The sequence below is a fragment of the Ciconia boyciana genome, chromosome 4, assembly GCF_034638445.1.
Source record: "Ciconia boyciana chromosome 4, ASM3463844v1, whole genome shotgun sequence".
Taxonomy (NCBI): domain Eukaryota; kingdom Metazoa; phylum Chordata; class Aves; order Ciconiiformes; family Ciconiidae; genus Ciconia; species Ciconia boyciana.
Genome location: NC_132937.1, coordinates 58,219,375 through 58,238,004, shown reverse-complemented (window position 1 = coordinate 58,238,004; position 18,630 = coordinate 58,219,375). Strand labels below are relative to the sequence as shown.

The 18,630-nt window shown below is 38.4% G+C and overlaps 1 protein-coding gene across 1 annotated transcript in view; it reads left to right on the top strand.

Moving 5' to 3' along the window:
* PRUNE2 (prune homolog 2 with BCH domain) overlaps nt 1-18,263 on the top strand; it is a 141,730-nt gene extending 123,467 nt beyond the window's left edge. Inside the window, exons 13-20 of the mRNA XM_072859152.1 lie at nt 3,925-4,027; nt 7,544-7,675; nt 7,828-7,914; nt 11,361-11,459; nt 13,539-13,574; nt 14,096-14,134; nt 15,662-15,709; nt 17,907-18,263. Coding sequence (XP_072715253.1) covers nt 3,925-4,027; nt 7,544-7,675; nt 7,828-7,914; nt 11,361-11,459; nt 13,539-13,574; nt 14,096-14,134; nt 15,662-15,709; nt 17,907-17,928 — 566 coding nt within the window. The 3' untranslated portion in view covers nt 17,929-18,263. The remainder of the gene's footprint in view (nt 1-3,924; nt 4,028-7,543; nt 7,676-7,827; nt 7,915-11,360; nt 11,460-13,538; nt 13,575-14,095; nt 14,135-15,661; nt 15,710-17,906) is intronic.
* Nucleotides 18,264-18,630: the final 367 nt, after the last annotated feature.

Here is an 18,630-nt window from a genome sequence, read left to right as displayed (position 1 = left end):
GAAGGTTTAGTCGGAATTAATAAAGATGTGTAAACCTCCAAGCATTTTTCCACTATAACAACACCATCAAAGATTTATGAATGTGATGACACCTCAGACACAGTTTAGCAAACAGACACAGATGGCATAATTTAGGAAACAAACATAAAATATTTTGAGGCCTTGCTAATGGTGTTTATTTATATGGTTTTTGTATGCTGTAAACTAGTCTAGGTACATTTGTGGCGAAAACTGTCATGTACAGTTCCTACTAGATGCTGATGTATACATTTATACCAGCTTTTATGAAAAATAAATACCAGTCCATTTTAGTGAGTGGAGATGTAGCTTTTAATTGAGTACTACTTGACTGTTGAACAAGGACTAGTTCCAGTGGCAGACATCTCTGATGGCAACTATGAAGAACATAATAATGCACAGTTATCGATGGGAGTCTAGGTCATTCAGCTCAGCTCTCAGTGTGAAAAAATCAGGATTCATATTTTACACGTCTGACATCTTGTTTTGTTAGATCACTCAAATCTAAGTTAAAGAACATTACATTTCCTTTACTTTTGAATGGGTGCTGGTCAGTAACTATGAGTTTCAGCCCACCACGGGCTAAACTGGAAATTTTGCCTGAAATCTAGCCATATCAAAACGAGTTAAGGACTGGATTAAATTCTGTGTTTATGAAGTGGCAAACTGAAGATGTGGAAACAAAATCATTTTGATGCATGGGTCATGGGAACGGTGAACGGTGGTGTTGTTTAACCTGGCAGGCAGCTAAACACCACACAGCCGTTTTGCTCACTCCCCCCCGACAGTGGGATGGGGGAGAGAATCTGGGAAAAAAAAAAGTAAAATTTGAGGGTTGAGATAAAGACAGTTTAAAAGGACAGAAAAGGAAGGGAATAATAATAATAATAATAATAATAGTAACAATAACAACAACAATAATAATAAAAAATAATAATAAATAACAACAACAACAACAGAATATACAAAACAAGTGATGCACAATGCAATTGCTCACCACCTGCCGACCGGTGCCCAGCCAGTCCCTGAGCAGTGGTCGCTGCTCCCCAGCCAACTCCCCCTAGTTTCTATACTGAGCATGACGTCCTGTGGTACAGAATAGCCCTTTGGCCAGTTTGGGTCAGCTGTCCTGGCTGTTCCCCCTCCCAGCTTCTTGCTGGCAGGGCATGAGAAGCTGAAAAGTCCTTGATCAGTGTAAGCACTACTTAGCAACCACTGGCACATAAGTGTGGTATCAACATTATTCTCATACTGCCTCCAAACCACAGCACTATACCAGCTACTAGAAAGAAAATAACTCCCAGCCAAAACCAGGACAAACAGTTTCTACATTATGGCGGCTGGGCCTATTCTGTATGATGTTCCCTTTGGCAATGCTGTATTATCTTTGGAGTGGTTTAGAGGGCCAGGAATCTTTCCTTTAACCTCAAGATTAAGAACAGGTTCTGGCTAAAATTAGTTAATTGGAAGTCAGGTCAAGCATCTCTTGATGATTCAGTGATCTACTGAACATTCCTCCCTGCCAATTGACAGATAACACCAAATGCAGAATCTAGATGGTAGCCACAAAACAGGAAAGGGGAGAGTAGACTTGGCAGTCTAAGCGTGAGATTGCCTTCCACATATGTTGATGGAGAAATTTCTTAGAGATCTGTCTCTTTGCATAGGCTGAGTGAGAATTTGGCCAAATGGCTTTTACTGGCTTCTAGTGATGAATTAAAAAACACTTCTCCCTTGGGTGAACATTCCTTGCCTGCAAGCATGTGTAAGAAAAAGTGGCTTAGATTTATCTGTGGGTTTTTCTTCTGTGTGCTGTTAGGTGGCATCTGCACATAATCATTTTGCTTTACATGAACTGCAAACTGTGCTGTGTAATTTAGTGGACACACCTGCCACAATGTGCTCTTGCTGCCAAACTCCTGAGCCAGCTGGACAGATTGCTTTATGGCAGCATGATATAAATTGTTCTGAAAGTCTTTTAAGGATTTTTAACTTTATGGAAGGAAAGAAATCTCCTTCTTATTTGTAAAGCTGAGGGGGAAAAAAATACTACTTCGGGAAGACAAGAGATGCCAAGATCATGGAAGGATGGAGTTAAGGCCAAGGACAGAAAGTTTCCTGCAGTGTCCAAATGATTCTTCAGTGGATGAGGTCTAGGCTAGCTAGCATTCTCAACTCAGTGTTGGTGTTCCCATCAACAATGTGCGTTATCATCTTATCCAATGCATTATATTTAGTCAAATCTACCAAATCAAATTCAGAAAGAAAAAACTCCAACATAATCCTTCAGCAGGTTGCTTTGCCAAGCCTTGATTCAAAACAATATGGCTCGAGGCAGGAGACCTACTTCTGACATGCACATTTTTCTCTCAGAGACTTACCCTTCTTTTGGTCCCCTTTGTAGCTGGGCAAGCAGTAGTGTTTTTCTGTCCTTTAAGGCATAGCTGAGAGCCCAAAACAGTGCTGTGTCCTTGTGACTGGGATAGTGTTGAGAGTAATCAGCTGTGGTCCTCCTTGGCATGGAACACTTCATGGGCAAGTGCCTTGAAGCACCCATTTTGTCAGGGGTTCTGGATTCTTTGAAGATCTCTACAAAGCCGTGTAAGAAATTACTCCCTTGACATAAACATTTTCTTATTTCAGCTAGCTGAGACTCAGTGTAGGTGTTGAGTGAGAAAGAAGAAAACAAACTAGTCTCTCACTCTTCCCCGGTTAGCACATGTGGATTGTGTACTATCTCTGTTTTTCTATAGAGAATTTTGCTTTGCTTGGCTGGCTACAATGCAAGAAGTTCTACGAGCATTTGAGTTAGGCATGGATACTGCTCTCTAGTACCTAAAAAGCACTGTAAAAGCCTTAAAATCTCCTTATGAAAGTGTTGTATAGGTGCCAGTATTATCCTTTAATTTTGTCAGGAATGTGTTCCTATCTCTGAGGGAGATTCAGAGTTTCCTTCACAAACATCAGTATCTCCCTCATAGTTAGTTTCTGATAGCCTCTTTTGAAAGGCTTTCAAGTCGTTCTCTAAGTATATCCAGCTTCTGTCTCTCTGCATTGTTAGTGCCATCTACCTACAACCATTTCTACAGCATCTTCATAAATTGCCTCCTGACTGCACGTATCTTTTAAACAAAACTTTCAACAGAAATGCAGGAGTATTTTGTATTTATTATTAATAATACAGAAATCCATAGCAGCTGCAAAGGACTGTGGAGAAGGTTAACCATCATGAAAAAAAAAAAAAAATTCTTTTGGGTAACAAGCAACTGTCCTGGACCCCAGAACAGTAGTGCTGCAGCTTTGAGGGTTTACAGCTATCGTTAGGCAGTGGTACAGCCCAGAGAATGCCAGTATTGGACAACTGCAGTATCCAAGGTAAAAAAGTATTTTATACAAATCTTGCAGCAAAGGATTTAGCTGATCCCAGGAACTTTTAAAGGTATAGTGGGGTGCAGCCATAATTGTAATATCCTGAAGCCATTGGAGCTGTGCAAGCCAACTGAGATTGGATTGTAAGACTTTGTGAAACATCGTTCAAAAGATGCAGGATAACAAATGTAGGATATTTTCTTTAGCCCCTTATTTCTCAGTCTAAGGTGAGTATTCAGCACACAATTGCTGTAGAGATGCAATGACCCAGGAGTTCAGATAAGATTGTATTACTTACAAAGTTTTTTTGCTGGTCTCTACAAAGAGTTTACTAATAGTTGTGCTAAGTGTGTTTTTCAGGAGTTCGACATCACTGACTATCCTGCTGCCTTATGACATGATGATAGATTGTACATTTTTGGTCTTCTTCAGCAGTAGACATAGTAGCTCTATTCCAGGACTTTGAGATTTCTTTTTAAATTTATCTTGTTAAGAGCCTTTGACAAAGATAAAAATGCCTTTTCATTTTTTCCACAGGATACTATGGTGATGGTCTGAATGCTATCATTGTGTTTGCGGCATGCTTCTTGCCAGACAGCAGTCGAACTGATTACAACTATGTCATGGAAAATCTTTTCCTGTGAGTGATATGTGAGCAATGTGACAGAGTCTTTTGAGTTAGCACTCGTAATTATGTAGTGAGAGATAATCTGTCTTTAATTAAGAGGTAATTTTGGTCATTAGAAGGGGAGTGATCTGAAAGACAAGGAAAATAGCAGTTTTAGATAAACTACTCAGTGGAGTATTATTTTGGTATTCTTTACCTACTCACCCTCCCAAATTAAGGCATATTTGTCAGTACCAAATCTGACTGTAGTATCTCCCTAAATGTCAAGGAATGCAGTACCTTCAGCTTCTTGGGCCTACAATCATTGCACTATTTCACTAGTGATTTCCAGCCCTTGCTGAGAACAATCAGCACGGACTTAGGCCACCAGACTGGTTTTCACTCTTCATTGTTTGTTATATATTATCATGATGTATCACTGTATATCGTATTTTTAATATATGCTGCGGCTGTGTTTAGGAGTGACAGGACCATTTTGCGACACTTGTTTTAAAAATACAGGATAAATTACAGTTGCTGACACAAACAGCTCTAAGTGTTTTTCCTGACGCCAGCTGCTTCTGATTCAGTTAGAAGCAGCAGGGGCCGGTTGGGTAGGACACAGATTTGGCCACATGAACTCAAAGTTATCACAGGACAATTACTCTTAATGGCAACTTGGTTTGGCAGCCAAAAATTGTGAAGGCAGCACTCCCTTGAAGTGCCTCCAGCTACTTCCACTTACAGCTGTTAAAAAATGAATCACTCCAGTGTTTTCTATGCTAAAACCCGGTAAGTCATTTCTAAAGCCAGCAGAGGCCTGGCCTTCGCCATTTGCAGCTTAGGAGGCACCAAGAGCACAGACCCAGTCTCCTTAAAACTCCAGTCCTTAAAGATGCACATGGTGACAGCCAGTGCCTTCAAAATTGTGTCTACATGTGAAGAATGAGATTGAGTGCTTTAGTTCCAGGTCAGACCAACTGCTAGCATTTGTCTGGTAGAGCCTCTAAGACCCCCATGTCATCTACAGTAAATGATTTACACACCGCCCAATGATTTAGAGGGGGGGAATTACTACAGTGGTTTTACCTTGAAAACTAGGGAACAAAGCTGAGACTGACATTAAATAGTTGTTCTTTGACTTCACCCAAGACCCTTGTTCATAGATAGAGCTGGTGGTAAATGGACTTTGCAGAGAAAGCCTTTTCAAGCCTTAAGAGACTTTTCCACATCACTTGAGGATATTGCCAAAGTCAATTTTATAACTCACTGTCTTTTTCTGGGGTGGTAGCATAAGAGGGAGTTCAGGTTGGCTGTGAACCTTCAGCTTATTTTAAGGCTTACAGGCTGTTGGTTCTCTGTAAGACAACAGAAAAGGGCAAGTCAGATCAGCCCTTTCTTTCAGTTGTAGGCCTATTAATTGCATTGAAGTAGAGGAAGTGCGATAGTTTACAACATATCCAATAACTGATATATTTAAATATTTGTGAATTCTTTACTATTGAATTATATAGGGGTCTGAAGAGACCTGCAAATCACTAAACCTCTTCTCATTTTTTATATAGCATGTTTCTGGTAGATAATCGTGTACTTGCAGTCTATAAGCCACCTCTAGTTTCTGATTAACCACTGTCCTCAATTGTTCCTGAGTTTTGCAGTTACTTTCCCTTCTGGATTCCCTTCACATTTCCAATTACCTTGTTCCTGTTTGTTACCTTGACTAATCCTGTAAAACTGTCTTTGAAGAGTTGGGTTTGAGCCAAAACCTTGAGACAGCATCTTGTACAGCACTTCTTCTAGATGATTCAGAACCACACGGAAAATTCTGCTGTTTCATTTGTGGCTGCCTGATACAGTCTAGAGATTAAAAGTTTTTTAAAAGAATCGCAACTTGGAAAACTACACTTTAAAAATCAAAACCAGCCCTTTTTGCTTTCAGAGTGAGTGAATTGTTCTAGTCAATAAGAAAAATTCTGTCCCTCTTTTCAAATAATAAAGAAATTACCATTATTACCAAATAATAGGAAATTACCAGTTAGGTAAGGTTTGCAAGAGAGCTCAGCATCCCTAAAATGGCAAATGTTCTAATTCAGCCCACAGTGAATAAGAACTATTGAGTGAAAGTATGTGATATAAGTGAGATCTGACTAAAAAACTAACAGAGGTTCCTTTTTGTCATAATACTCCTCTCCTGATGAGAAGTATGCATGATTGTTCTTATTATAACTGAGTATTCATAATATTCACAATTCCCTTTGCACCTAGGCAAATGTAGACATTTTTCAGACTGTCTCTGTTTCTATAACTGAAAGGCTTGTAGCATTTTGAGAAGTACTTATACACACTTTTCTGCCTTTAAAATGTGTCTAAATGCTAAATGCCTTTAAAGCAGTTGTGCCCTATGGGAAGGGATAATTTCATAAAGTGTCAAATAGTGAGTAGGTTCAGTTAAATTAAGCTTTTTTGCACCTTAATGTCCATACAATCCCTTGCTTTGATATTTCACTGTTAGACATGAGCCTTTACAAATGTCAGGCAAAAGCAGGGAATGCACAACTGCAAGGTGAGAAAGAGAGCAGTGAAAAGCATTGACTGAGTAGTGATTTAGATGGGATTTATCAAATGCATGGCAGTTAATGGCTGCCTACCTTATGCCCAGGTAAAATATCACTCTCTTTGGTGAGAACTAGATTTCCTACTATTCTTTTAAAGCAACTGCATCTTAAGGAATGTAAGGGTCAGATTAGACAGTGAGTCATTCCCATACACCTGTGAAAGCAGCCATTATGCTCAGGGATAGACCTGCCTTTTGTAGTGAGTGCACTCAGGCATTCAGGTTTTTAAGGTGTGACTTGTGATTTTTCACTGTAGTTTTTGCATAGACATGCCTTGGGGCTGGATAGTAGAGAGAACAATTTGAACATTCCTGTGATGAACAGCTCCCAGGTGAGGTAGGGACTACTGGGCGGAGCATCTGCACATATAATCCCAGGCAAGAATTTAAAGCTAACCCTTTCATTTGACAGGGTACTGCAGTCTTCTAGGTAGGGTGAGTTTGGCCCCAAGGGCACTGTTCTGTCTGAATTACCATTGCTGAGCTGAGGAATTTAATGAGTGTTTGGAGTGTTTTTGCATTGAACAAACATGACGATTAATAGTGAAGACAAGTTTCTCAACAGTTAATTTCAGAAGTTCCTGGAACTTCACATGGTCCTGCCATGCTCTGCTCTCCCTTGCAAAATCTCATGATTTAATGCCCTTTTAAGAAAAAGCAAAGTCACCTGTGAGATTTGAAAACTCACTAGGAAACTGTATCTTTGTAAGGAAACCACATATTTCTGAAGATGCAGATAAGATTGTGGTTTTCTAGTTATACATCTAGAGGTAGCATGGCAACCAGTGCTAAATGTTTGCTTTGGTTTAAAGGAAAAGAAAACTCTGTCTTGTCATAAATTGCTTAGTCTGCCTTGATTTATTCGTAGTAGACTGATTTAGTTTGGGCTTAAGTGGATAATGTAAAGTATGTGCTCACTTCTGTACTTTTATCAGCTATGTAATCAGTACCTTAGAGCTGATGGTAGCAGAAGACTATATGATTGTCTACTTGAATGGAGCAACACCAAGAAGGAGGATGCCTGGACTGGGTTGGATGAAAAAATGTTACCAGATGATTGATCGACGGTGAGTAGTATTTTCCTTTCTGATCCACAGCCATTATTTTAAATACTGTCCATTTCCATTACTCCCCTGTATGACAGTGTTCACTGTATATGAACTTCCTGTATGTTTTGTGGTTTTTTGTTTTTTTAAGAAACCATTTCTTTTTTACTTAGATTACGGAAGAATTTGAAATCATTTATAATTGTTCATCCATCATGGTTTATCAGGACAATTCTGGCTGTGACACGACCTTTTATAAGGTATGTGGTGAACACCAGTGGTTTTCTATGTTCCTACGAATACAGAAGCACCCTAAATAATCAAATATGGCTGTTAATCTTTCACTGAAGAGTACTCATTTTACAGTTCATGTTGAGATTTTGACAGTTGAAATTGACTTTCCTAAAGTAAGTGGAGAAAACTCCATGATTTATATGAGTATCTAGTTGAAGACATCACAGGTGATATCGTAAACCTGTATGTGTATGCAGAACTGGGAATTCAGTCCCTTAAAATTGTCTTTGTTCCAAGCTCAGCTAAAAGGCTTGTAGAAAAGGGGTCTGCATATAATAATAATCACCACATTAAAAAAATCTGGCTACAGGACAAGATTAAGCTACAGTTCTGGGTTTAAACAAAATTAGTTGCTCCTCATGCAAGAGGACTGCCAGCACCCTGAGCTGTTGAATGCTCAGGAGTTCTGGTTCCAAAAAAGGTTTAATGCCACCAAAAATAATGCTTTGATTAGTAAAAAAGCGAAGAAATGTTACAGACCGTGAAGACCTCACAAGTTGTTGAAGAAGATGGGCAAGTATGAAGTTGAAATCCTGAGATCAGGGAGAGCAGACTGACAGGTGTGAGAAAGAGTTGCTTCAGGCAAGAGAAGCATAATCTGCAGAAGCCACACAGCAAAAAACATACGTCATGACAGACCTCAGGGAGGTCTGCCCCCAGGCTGCAGATGAGGACTCTAGAGGTGTCTGTCGCAGGGTGCTCTGTCCTGGTGGGGTGATGCTGGGATGGGGAAGCACATGAGTTCTCCCATCGCTGCCAAAGTGCAACAGGCAGAGTGTCATAACGGAGCTGCTTCTTTCAGATGTGGTGAAATACACACTAATACCAACTAATACACACTAATGGTTTCTAATACCAACTAGAAAGTGACAATTAAAAATACCGGAGTAACAGGGAAACAGTACCTGGAATTATCAACAGTAATGATGGGATTCACTGGGTTGCATTTGGTGTCTGAGATATTTCTGTTGTCATCCTATTTGCTCCCAGAGGAAAGGTAGGCAGTAAAATTTAAAAAAATCAAATAGGCCACATCTGTTTTAATTCATTAGTCATTTATCAGGATGACCATACTGAGCAGCAGTGGCTAGAGCTTTTGCGTTGCCAAACAGGAGAAAAAGTTCACTCTAAATAGTTTGGCAAAGCAATTTAGCAGTACAAAACTAGACACAATAGAGACCAGTTAAAACTCTCCACTTCAGCCAAGAGATTGAGTCTCTCTGCAAGAAGAAAGTGAAGTGCAAATGGGAGCTGAAAAATGGTGGGCAGGACACGTGGCCAGTGTGACTTTTGTGGAAGATGACATAAGATATTTGAAGCCTCACCAAGGACAGAAGAGCACTATGAGAAAGCTGAGTAAAAAACTCCAGGAGGCACAGAAAGAGAGTCAATTCAGTAACAAGCAATGTAAGGAGAAAGAAACTTGATTAGATTGAAGGCCAGTGGCTGTAGCTTAGTTTGCTAGCCTCAAGCTGTTCACCAAACCACTGACATGCACGGTGGGAATTTTAGAGTAAGAAATTAATTGGTCCAAAGGCAAGCAGAGATTTCAGTGAGACAGCTAAACATGAACAACTTAATTTTAATTCTGTTTCAGCTGAGATGTGGGGCAAAACAGTAGGAATCAAGAAACTGAAAGACAACAGAATGGCAAGGGACAGTCAAGTCACTGAGGGTGTGCTACAGTCAATTCTACCTCAAAAACTGGCAAGGTCATTCGGTGGTGTCTGGGACTTGGACATCTTGACTGACAAACACTAAACAATTGACAAACACAGGATGAAAGAACTAGTGGTTGCAAAGATAGATCCTAGATACCCTTTATGGACCAGATATTCACACTAGAGATCATCTTAGCTGTGTTAGATAAGAAATTAGACTTCTACTAAAACAAGTGTCTGCGAAAGATATTTGGCATTTGATGGAAATATTTAAATAATAGGAAGTTTACCACTATTGGCAGCATGCCTCCCCTAAAGTCTGAAAGAAACAAGGACTTCTTATTTCGGTCATGTATGTGGGATGCCCGTACACAGACTCCCACATGAAGCAATTACTCAGCAGTCAATCACTGTGGTGGAATTAATGGTCCCAGGAGAATCCTCAAGTGGAAAAATAAACCCTTGAAAGATTTTTAAATTTTTTTTTCTCTCCCTCCCCCAGTCTTTAGAAGCTTCTGATTGGCTTGCAGCTTCCAAGTTACTTTAGCTGGCAGGTCAGATGATGCGGACTATGATTAACATTCTGGATAAAATGCTAAGAATTATCTGTGTGTTATCATGGCTTTGACTGGATAATTGTGAATGATTCATGCATCTTAAAACATGACCATTGGCCTGCTCCAGTGTGTGTGCCTAGTGATGCTAATTTGGTACAGAGACAAATTAAAATGGATGAGCTCAAACAACTATTCACAGTACCTTCATGTATTCCTGTTTCAGTTGTCTCACTTTACCTTATTAGGGAGATATGTATGGTAAGGGGAGGGGCAGTAACCTTCTGCTCAGAGCTATTTCAGAGGCTTCATGTTGTCTGGTCATACCCCCAAATCAGCAGTAAATAGGAAGAATATGTTTTCCATGGCCTACACTTAAGAACATTTACGGTCAATGTGCATTTGTCACTGTTACTGATGTTAAAAGACTATCTAAATACAACCAGAGCTAAATTTGGAAAATTGCTTTATGAGCCAAATGAGAAAGATAGAATTCTCATAAGATGATACATATCAAATAATTTAGGTCAGACAAGTGAATAGCCTTATTTTTTAATGTGTGTTTTCTGAACAAGTTAGCCTTTTTCCAAGTGATCATTTCTCAAACACAACAAATGATTATATAGCACAGCTGAAATAAACAAAGGAAGTATTTCCTCATAAGAAGGCCCTGCAGTAAGAATAGACATGCACGTACACAATCAGGTCTGTACTCATCTAAACAAATGAGGAAGTTCAGTTTTATTATGTTTGATTGAGAATCAGCGTCAAATATAAATGCTAATTCATCACGATCACTTGATGTTAATTCATCATGACCATGTTAGGTGAATGCTTCCCATCTCTTTTTACATGTAAGTGGGCTGTAGGGGATTTGATTTTTTTCAGAATTTTAATACATCTCCTTCAAACTGTAAAACTAATCGCATTGCCTAGTATGTAGGCATTACAACTTATAATGTTGTCCTAAATACTGTGATTCAGCCTAAGCAAGGAACAGCAAAAGGTCTAGACTTTATTTCAGCCTCACTAGAACACAGGTATGCTCATGATCAGCTGAACTCTGTAACTGAGATATGAATAAAAAAATGCTTAATTATTTAATACATTAATTACATGCCTCATCTTTTTTTTTTTAATATATCGTAAAAGATGTGGGGGGGAAGAGTCAATGAATGTGTTGTTTCTGTGTTTCAGCTCTAAGTTCAGCAGTAAGATACAGTACGTCAACACACTGGCAGAGCTTCATGAGATGATTCCAATGGAATACGTGCACATACCAGACAGTATTGTCAAGTAAGTGATGTACAGTAAGCGTGTACTTGTTCTAATGGAAACAGTTTCCACAAACTAGTAATAGTGTTTCAGAGTCTGTAAGAAAAACAGAAAGCCCCTTCCTGGTATTGTTACAAATGGTTATGTGTTGTTCCACAAAAATTCCACATTCCTTCGGAAGCAGGAAAACTGTGTGATGGAAACACAAAACACAATAAATATATACTCCTAGGGGAACCAATGTTTATAGGAAGAGGAAGGTTTTGTACTGGATCAAATGGTACTGCTGGAAAAATGAAGAAAAACTTTCAGGCGCAGAGTCCCTTCATCAACCCTATGACTATATAATCCAAATTGGAACAGACTGTTCACTCACTAATTGCAACCCAGTAAGAAAATAGGAAAAAAGTTTAACCCTTCCACAGGTATCAGCTATGCTATATTTTTCCACAACTTTTACCACTATTTAAGTAAAAATATTTTTAAGTTTTAGTCATACAGAGCTTTGAACGGAAACAATGATTCAAAGATAGCCTGTTCAGTAGAAAACCACTGAAAGTCTATAGGTTCACCGTTCCTTATCTTGTTGATTTTCATGGTTTAACCCAGAACCACAGACTGTGCCTCAGTTCTTGCTTCTTATGTGTAAAGGTTTTTCAAATGCAGGTATTTCTAAAGGAAATAGTATCTATTAAAAAATTGTAGGAAGTTGATCTGAGTTACTCACCTCAACTGGCTTTTTTTCAGACCTGAAAACAACAAACTGAAATGGTATACCAAGACTGAAAACCCTGGAAATCAATCATGATTCTCATGATGATTCTCATGTGGGTCATTATTAAAAAGATAAGCTGTTCAGGAAAGCATTTTTTAAATTATTCTTTTTATCAAATGTCCTAGGTTTTGAACAGGCGAACATTCTGTTCTAGAAAGTATTTTGATGAGTAAACATACAAGTATGATTGTCTTTTCCTTATGGTTTATCAGTGACTCGGTATGAAGAACACTTCTTTTGGAACTGTCGTTGATCTCTTCAACCCAGGCAGGAGTCGCAGTAGTTGTGAAAGGAGCATAATTTCCTTCATGGAGCTAGTGCTTGCTCTGATACTTGTGTAATCCAGGGAGCAAGTGGGAAGCTCGGTTCTTGCAGTGGCACTTGTAAAAATAGTAAATTACTGTTGTGAAATCGGGGATCATAGGGACTTTCACTCAAATTTATTTGCTGCTGTAACTTCTTTAGAGGTGGAGTGATGCTAAGAATGTGGTGCACAGAGGTTATTGGTGACCTGATAAAGAGATGTCCAGAGTGTTTTAATATCCATAAAATTTTTTCATCCTCCCTCCATCCCTTCCTCCTTCCCTCCCAAAATCTTTTGATTCCTGTAAATATTTTAATTTCTTATTGTTCCCTTTGATACAGACCTGATACTTCAGTGTTTCTCTCTCTGCTTCCTTGCTATTTTACTGTTACACTGTCTGTAGCAGTACACATACCTGTGTTACACACATCTTTTCTTCCCTGTAGACTGAAAACTGTTTGGAAAGTCCATTCACCTCTCAGACCAAAGGTGAAATGATCACAGCACCAGTATAAAAGAAACTTTAGGACTTAGAGCTTAAGAAATTTTAGGGAACTGCCTACTTCATGTCATCAGCAGCCAGATGAGAGATCACGATTTTGCTGAAGAAAAAATCAAAAGGTGACAAGTGTGGCCATTGTTGGCAAGCATTTTCAAGATGATGTGATACGAAGATTTAGTGGGTGTGTGTATTCAGGGCACTGTGAGTGGTTATTCCCATGCCACAAGGAGAAGAGCAGTGTTCAGCTGATAGCTTCCCTTCTGCTGCAAATTGAGAAAGATTCCTGTAGCAAAATAAAATACAATTCAGCTTTCAGCTTCATTATTGCTCCACTGGCAAGAACAGAAATACCACCTATGGTCATGAGGAATGTCACCTGTAGAAAGTACATAGGGTTATGCCAGGATTTGGGTTGTGCGGTTGTTTGGTAGTTTTTACTGAAGTGGGATACAATGTGCCTGTTATATCATATGAACTTGAACATCTTTTCTCTTCCTTCACCCACTCTTATCTTGTAAGGTATGATGAAGAGAAGTGTATTAAGAGAAGAATGAGGTAAAACTTGCTTTCTAGCCCATGCTGCTGCTCATAATGGAGTGAATCTGTGTGACAGCCTTTCACCTGCAGGCCACCTCAACAGCTGAATGAGAGAGGACTTGCAATGATGTGGAATCTTACTTTCCCCTTCAAGCTGTTGAGATCAGCCTCCCTTGCAAATAAAATTTACTCAACTGTAAATGTCCTTGACTTGGCCCAGGCTGCAGCAAGTTTAATACTGTTTGACAGAGTAACTGAATGCTTTCAGCTCTGTCCACTGGGCATGCCTCAGATCCCTGCTGCTTTTATGTTTCTGCCTCTAAATAAGCTAAGTAAGGAGTTACAAATTAAAGGTGGATTGAGCACAGGGATAAATGGTATCATACTGAACTGAAGAGCTTCAGGGTCAGTGCACAATACTGGGTGCCTATTTTAGAAGCATGTACTATATTTGTTCTTTGCTCTGCTATTGCTCTGCTTCTCTCTTATGCTCTGCTTGCTTCTTTGTTTCTTTATATCAATAACTTTTATTCATGCAGACTGGATGAAGAGCTGAGGGAAACTTCAGAAACAGCTAAGTAAGATAGCTTTCAGCTGGGTGCTGGCATTATATTTACTTGTTTCACAGAACAGATTAAATGCAGTAGTATATTAGGTGTTTGGTACAGCAATCAGCTCGTAGTTTCAATTACTGTGTAAGTTGCCACATTTGTGAATTGACTTCCCCTCTCACTATAAGCAGCCTGCTTTTGTGCCATTGGGTCTCAGTAAGGAATAATCTTACACTCACACTATAAAAAACATTTTTGCTATTTTTTGATGATTGTGTCTATACTCATGGAAAAGACTGAAATAACTTTTTTACTCCATTAAAATGGTTCATTAAACATTTTCTACCCTTCACCCATTATGTCAGATGATTTGTAAAGTTTTTAGGAGGTAGTTCTTTTTAAAAAACTTTTTTTACAATTTACTAAGTTAGGGATAGCTATTGTACCTCAGTCTCAGTTAAGGTAGGTAGGTAACTTTTCCTGTCTTTCCAGTGTTGGTTGGACAGGCCAGTGGATTAATACTTGACAATATTGTATTGTCTATGGTCACTTAATAAATCAGTGTCAGCTGATGATCAGATATTTTAAACTCATAACTCTGTGCTTTGACTTTAACATAATGAGGCAGTATAGTGTAAAGTACCATAGGATTCCTAAACTGGAAGGACACAGTCCTTGACTCACTGAGCAGAGCTTAGAAAGTATCCACTGTCCTTTTTTCACATGTGTATTGTACACAAGATTCCGGAGAAGGGAGCTGTGTCTGTCGGTTCTAGTATGACATTTTCCCTGTGGTTTTTGTAACCAAAGATTTTGAGGTTTTGAAGTTTCTTTTCAGTCTCCTTCCTTTAGCTTGTGCACTTCAGAATTTTTATCTTACCACTTCTTCTTTGTGGCATTTTTTCTAAAATTTCTTCTTTTGTGGTACACATTTTCCTCCGGTTCTCCTGAGATTAGCTTTTGAAACGACCACAGAGAAATACCCAAACCACTGGCCACTGCGTTTTGATTCTAGCAGTTAGACTGCCTTGGAAGCAATAAATTCACATAAGTAGTTATCTGATACCACCTGCATGTTTTGTTAAACAAAAGAAGAGGCCCACCCAGCCTTGAAATGCAACTTCTATCCCTTCTATTCAAACATTTTCAAATGCATTGTAGTATATGACAATGAAAACTCGGTGGAAGAAAGCTGCTTTCTTGTTACTCCTTTCATTTAAAAGAGTGCAGGCTGCAGCATAGCAAGTGAAAGGGGAACTAAATATTCATATGAGGCATCACTGATTATTGTTATTGTTGGATGTATGAAGTCACTGTAGTGCATTTCCCTCCCCCAACTTAAAGAAATAGCTTAAAAAGTTATTACTCAAACTAATTTGTGTTGCAGGCACTAAGCTCACTACATCCCTATCAATAACATTTGTGTGTTTTTGCCATCAAAGATACTCACTACAGTTAGTTATTACATCCCCCAAATTTGATGTCATGTTTAAAAAGAGAAAGAAATAAACACAGAAGAAATGTTTACTACTACCTCTTTTTCCTTGTACCCAGAACTAGCTGCCTCTCAAATGATCCAGAAATGACTTCAGTGGAGCAGGAGTAAGAATTTATGCCTAATACTGTCGTTACATTTTAACATTATTTTACAACCATGCTGCTAGGAACTGAGGCTGGGTAGACTCCATAAAGCTTTTTTGAGACCTAAATGCTTTTATAGTTATTTTCAGGAACGTGATTCAACATATGCAAGCAGAAAAAGCACTGAAGTTAGGATTTATTATATTTGCATTGCAGATGTGTTTAAAGTGTCCTCCACCATTTCGAAGCAGAGACAGAATTCTTAGCCTGAGGACATTCAGGTTAAGTTATGTGAAAAACAGATAGAAAAAGTGCAACATGATCAGAGTGAAGATGGTCCCATGCATTATCCTCAATTAAAAGTAAAGTGGTAAACTTGCCATTCTCACTCAGAGATTAAAAGGTCTTATATTTTACTTTGATTTCTGGATCGTGCTCTTGGTGTCTTCCTTCTCTTTGCTTTTTGTGCTTCTCAGCTTCTTTCATAGTTATTTCCCTGACTAAATCTCCAGTATCTTTATGTCTCTTCCTTTCAGAGAGACTGGTTCCCTTGGAAATGGGAATGTGTCAGTCCTCTGGCATGCTGTTCCTCCATCTGATACCATAACTGAAGCATGCGAATGGAAAACCCTGCACTGCTCTTACTGCACATCAGTGAGGGTGTTTGCAGCTGCAGTGTGTCACACAAGCACTAATGGTTCGTTGCTAGAACAGCATGTCAGGGGGACTAACCATTACAGCAGTGTATGTATTCCTGGCGGGTGTGTACAGGGGAGGAGTGGTTGGGGACTTTGCACTCCCTACCCATCTGGCTGGTATGTAGAAACACACTGGTGTCTCACACTGGAATATTGTTCGGGAAATAGCATGTAGTAAACCTGACTCCTCAGTAAAAGAGTCCACCGATAACATGAGTATTAGTAAGCAGGCAAATAATTAGAAGTACACGTAGCAAACAGATGCATAAATAAAATGGAGCTTTTCTTTTCACTTTTAAAAATAAAATTGTACTCTAGTAAACTATCATAGTATCATACCTGATACACAGGTTAGAACCATAGCTAAATTCCTGATTCCTAGAGCAGTTGACATAAAATCTCTGAGCATATTTTTTTTTTCTCAAGACACTGGTTATTCTGTAATGAGTCAATATGAGAACTGTTTTTTTGAAGTATGAGCATAGAAAACAAATAACATGTTAAAGACTATTTATTTATGATTTTGGTCTTTTTGTGGCTTGAATAATTTTCCTGTTTTTCTCGAAAGAGAAGCTGGGCAGCAAAAAGCAAGATGAGAAGAGAATTTGTATTTAGCTTAAATAAATATAGTTAAGGCCAAATTAAGGCTAATTCTCTGCTATTTGTTTTCTCTGCATAAATACGAATCTGTCTTCAGAAGTGGCAATAATTTTCCTGTGGTCATATCACTCATTTCTGGTGTCATTTCTTCAGGAAATAGGATTTCCCATGTAAATGCCTCCACAACGATAACAGTTTTACACAGACTTTTCTTCTGTATGCTTTCTGCTGAAACCTCTCTGGAGTCTGCCCAGCTCTTAGTTTGCTTCTGTTGTCTTTTTCATGTCTATTCCAAAGGCTTTTGTCTATTGTCATGCTCTCTTGTATTTTATTTGGTTTACTTTCTTGCAATTCCTTATGACTTAAAAAAAAAAAAATCATTATGAAATATTCACATTGAAAGAACCCTGTGAGTTCTGTAACAGTTCATAAATATTGAGGGTGCTTTAAATAATTATGTATTCTGTGAGGAAAATTGTGTTTTGATGCAATGTTTATGATGACAACTTCTTATTCTAAAGAATGCTTCTAAAGTATTTGATGACATGTGCTTTGCACTAAATGGCAAAACCATACTCTTAGAAATATTTTTAGGGGCACCCATACCTTGCTACACTGTGGTGTCATTTTACCAGTGGATCTTTCCACATCTGGTGTCTACTTCAGATTGGAATTGCCAGGAATGTGTTAATTTCAATAAAACAGTAACAGTTCTTACTAAGGTCTATATTTTCCATGTATAGTAGATAGGATGTGTGTAAATTATTTGACACCAATGCATTTAAGTAAATGAGAGATGAGGATGCTCAACACTTTGTGGGAGCTCAGGATTGGGGAAATGACTAGCCACGTGTTTCACAGCACTGATTTCCCTTTTTTTGTTGTCCTTTTGTGTTTCTTTTTTTGTCTTTAATATATAGCATTGACATGACCCTGAAATAAAAAGCATCGTTTCCAGGCATTTGAAGAAGAGGATTCGCTTGGATTTTCATCACCCAGACACCCATGACCATGGTGTCCAATAGGCAATTTGGGTTAATTTTTTTTGGTTTATGATTTTTCCATGTCATTCAGCAATTCAAGAAGACCAAAAGGGCCAATCCTGTTGCCATGGAAACAACATAATTTTGGGCCTGGTTATTTGTGTTGTTTTCAGAAATAGAATTTTCATTAGGAAAGCTGTATCATCTAGCATTGATTTCTATGTGTGTGTGCAATTTCTGTTCAAAGGCATACTATTTTACCAACAGTGTGCCTCATGAGCAAGTCAATGAGGATATGGATTTTTGTTTCATTTTTTACTTCAGCTATTAATGTTTATGCACAGCTGAACAGAATAGTTATTGTTACAATAAATGTTAGCCTGGTTGTGTCACAGAGCAGCAGCAACTTTATTGTTTAAAAATAATTCTAGAAATGATGCAGGACTTTCTTGAATTTGTCTGTTTCTGTCTGAAAAGTCTTTCCATGTTCATTTAACCTTAATGACTTTTTTATTTGGTCACAGAAAAAACTGATACAGTAAAAAAATAATAATTAGTCATCAAACAGACTTCCCAGAGGACAAATGAGTAACAGAAATTAATTTCATTTTAATAATTTAGTTTAGTATCTTTATTTTAGGGATTGTTTTTATAGAAGCAG